Consider the following 3889-nt stretch of genomic DNA (forward strand, 5'->3'; position numbering starts at 1 on the left):
GCATGTGAGAGCAGGCTGTCTTGGCTGGCGGCCTGTGTGGGAACAAGTGTTCTCAGCACACATGACACCTGGGGACGTCGGGAACCACAGGACAGAGAACTCTACTCCTGTTCTCTCTCACTGCCTGTCACAACACTGCAAGTACCTACCCTTTTTCTACACATTGTGAAAGCATTAATGTTGTTTATTGGTGGTGTTGACTGATTTGCTGTTAGATACTAGGGTTTAGGGTTTAATACAAGAACAGCCTTGCTGGATCAGACCAAAAGTTCATTAAGCCCAAACGATATCCTGATTCAAGCAGTGGCCACTAGGAAATGCTTAGAGAAGCAAGTAAGAACAGGGCAACCATGCGTGATACTATTCTCTACTGTGTTCTTAGATTCCAAGCATTTTCAACTCAGAACTTCCCAAGCCAGATGCAGATTCTGTATGTTTAGTAACTCTCAGTCGTTTTCAGCTCTTAATTTATCCAGTCCTCCTTGACCCCATGTAAACTTTTAGAGTCTAATTAACACTTCTGGGGCAGTAGATTAAGCTAGGACAGCTGTACCTATATCTGTCCCCATTTGCTTCTGCTGGTTTAAATCCACACAGTACAAATAGCTGAATGACACGCAGATCCACTCCTGTAGCACACAGGTCTCAAATTTCATTTACAGGATAGGCACCTTCCCAGCGCAGGGGTTCTAGCAAGATTTAACCATTCACATCCTTCTCTTCATGAAGTATTCAGTTGCCCTTGAGAGTACCTGGTACAAAGTAATGCTGTGCAGCATTACAGAAGTCAGTTTGAGTAGTGATAAATTCATGTCACTTTGACCAGGCTGTGTTACTGCAGGAGTGTTGATAACATGTTGCTTTTGGTATCTCAGCTAAATTCTTCGCAATTAAGTAAGATCTCTCTCTGTAGCATGCCACTGTGCACTGAAGACTTACCCATGGTAACAGGTGATCTAGGTGTTCCTCTTGCTCAGGAGGTGGAAATATCTTTGAATGGTGCTCTGCCTCATTCTCTGAAGTTGTTTCTTTGCTAAAGCGCTTGAAATACATTTGGGGGCCCACCTTTCATTATTTGTATGTATAATTGAGTAGAAAACATATAGCTAGGTCCCCCAGTCAGTCCCTCAGAATGAGTGACCCATGACCCCTCTTAGCACTAAGTCCACATCAGCCCAGAAGTTTCTTTTCCTGCCTCTGTCCTGACACTGATGAATAGATAAAGAGGTGGAAATGAGGAGGATTCAGTAAGAGCCAAGAAGCCAAGGTCAAATTTTGGTGTATCAACCAATTTAAAATACAAAATATCAGACATAAGACTTATCTGGGACTCACAAATTTAAAGGACTGCCAGTGATACATGAAAGATCTCATTTACACTTCCATGTGCAGTACCCATTAAACCATGGACCATTCTTCTCCCAGAGCCAGCTTTCCACCACGTTGTGGTTTAACCCGACAGGCAGCTAAATACCACACTGCCGGTTTGCTCCATTCCCGCTCCCCAGTGGAATGGGGGAAAGAATCAGGGGAAAAAATAAAAAAGTAAAATTCATGGGTTGAGATAAAGACAGTTTAATAGGACAGAAAAGGAAGGGAAAATAATAATAATGATAAAAGAATATACAAAATAAGTGACGCACAATGCAATTGCTCACCACCCGCCAACCGATGCCCAGCCAGTTCCCAAGCAGCCGTCACCCCTCCCCCGGGCAACTCCCCCCAGTTTATATCCCGAGCATGATGTTGTATGGTATGGAATATCCCTGTGGCCAGTTTGGGTCAGCTGTCCTGGCTGTGCCCCCTCCCAGCTTCTCGCTGGCAGGGCAGGAGAAGCCGAAAAGTCCTTGGCTAGTGTAAGCACCACTTAGCAACAACTAACACATCGGTGTGTTATCAACATTGTTCTCACCCTAAATCCAAAACACAGCACTGTACCAGCCACTGGGAAGGAAATTAACTCTATCCCAGCCGAAACCAGGACACACTACTTTCACCATCTCTTAGTACACTGGAGCAAATTCAGTGCTAGATCTTACAATGCTGAGCCCTCTACTACTATCACCTGTCTGCACGGGGTATTTCCTAGCCAATGGTCTTCAAGACCTCAGTGCTTCAAAAAAGGTGCCAGCTCCATCTTTTAGCTTTAGCAGAAGAGAGGTTTGCATTTTGTTTGTGACAAGGACTCTTCTTCCACTCATCTCCGTGGGGATCACAGTAGGAGATTCCAAGGCCACTCCTCTGGTATCCTCCTCTGTATCCATTACATGTGTGGATGTGTCCACAAAGCAAAGATAGCTTTGTGATGCTAGAATGCAGGTAGCTTAGTTACGTTTTTCTTTTTGGTGCACAATTGCTGACACTACTCAGTTTAAACAACAAAAGATGTTTTACAAATGTTTGACTGTTTATCTTTAGAAATCTGATAATTTTTGAGGAAATAGAAGTTTAAATGTGAGATAATCATGGCTCTGTAAGTGGCTAATTTGCCCTGATAAACGTCCATTAATTTAAAAAATTCATTGCCTTAAAATGTTTCTTTATACACTAGCTTTCATTTTCTGTTCTTCCTCAAAAATCTGATCAGTGTTGTGCATAACGTAACTCGCGATTTCGTCCACTGTTTTATTTCAAACTGTAGAGAAAAAAAATCTTGTTTGTGACTTTCCCAACTTCCAGCTTCTTAAATAAAGGAATAGTGTTCCTCTCTGTACCATTGATTTTGAAAGATTAATTTGCTTTTCACTGGAAAAAACAAAACAAAACACACCTTTCCTGTGTAGTCAAGTAAAGATGTTTTAGTTTTGATGCTCAGATGAATCCATGTTATTTATGCATTTTTCTTATTACTAAATTTCTCTTGTCTTTTTCAAAGGCTGCAGGAAATGCTGTGAAGCGAGCATCAGACAATCTTGTCAGGGCGGCCCAAAAAGCAGCATTTGGGAAAGCAGAGGATGACGACGTTGTGGTCAAAACAAAGTTTGTGGGTGGCATCGCTCAGGTTGGTACAATCACCCAAGAAGTAAAGCAGAGAAAAACTCTCACAGAAATGTAGCATAGTGGTACAAGGTCCATCTGCTGCATTGCAGGCTGACAAATCTGTGTAGAAACCGATGATAAATTACTTGATGCCTCGCTGTCAGGTAACCACTGACATAACAGCACAATGATATGCATTAAGATGTCTACGCTTCTTCATTGAGCATTTACTGTAATAGCAGTTACCATTGTCCACTATCTTTTATTTTTGTTCTGATGAAGTTAATGTTTCTTCTCAAACTTCCCTTGTGTACTTTAAATATTCCCGCATCTTAACGGAACACTAGTTTTGTATGTATATAATCAAAGAAAGAGAGAGCGAGAGATAAGGACTGATGACATTTTGTTACTGTGACCATAATAAATATGGGGAAATAATAACAGTATTTAAAAACAGATTCCAAGGCTTTGAGGTTGTACCAACTTCTGGCTTCACTGTTATGAATGAGGAACACCATATACTGTGGTCACTACTTAAAAGATATTGAACTTTATCATTTCTGCATGGCTGTAGTACTGTTATTTTTCCTTTGGTATTTTGAGATGCAGGAAAATACTGTGAACACCTGCAGTAATGAATGTTCATTATGTTTTACTGTCATTACTGAAAGTCATTCATCACATCATGTTTTACTGTCACTCAAACATTATGTTAAGACATGGTGCTTATGCTACATGTGCTAACCCCTCACCCCGATGAATGTTGGGGGAGCACAGCACTATAAAATCCATCATGGATGTATGGTAAAACTATGCTGGTAGATTCTTTTTTTCTTTTTTTAGTCCTCTTTAAGAAACAAGTGGGAATACGATACTGTTCTTGATGGCATAGTCCTGGAACCTGCAAAAA

General features: G+C 41.1%; 1 protein-coding gene across 1 annotated transcript in view; it reads left to right on the plus strand.

Annotated features, from left to right (window-relative positions):
- Window positions 1-3889, plus strand: part of TLN2 (talin 2) — a 175042-nt gene that overhangs the window by 168745 nt on the left and 2408 nt on the right. Inside the window, exon 57 of the mRNA XM_009330049.1 lies at window positions 2876-3001. Coding sequence (XP_009328324.1) covers window positions 2876-3001 — 126 coding nt within the window. The remainder of the gene's footprint in view (window positions 1-2875; window positions 3002-3889) is intronic.

Source organism: Pygoscelis adeliae, unplaced genomic scaffold (assembly GCF_000699105.1).
Source record: "Pygoscelis adeliae isolate BGI_AS28 unplaced genomic scaffold, ASM69910v1 Scaffold298, whole genome shotgun sequence".
In the NCBI taxonomy this organism is placed as follows: Eukaryota; Metazoa; Chordata; class Aves; order Sphenisciformes; family Spheniscidae; genus Pygoscelis; species Pygoscelis adeliae.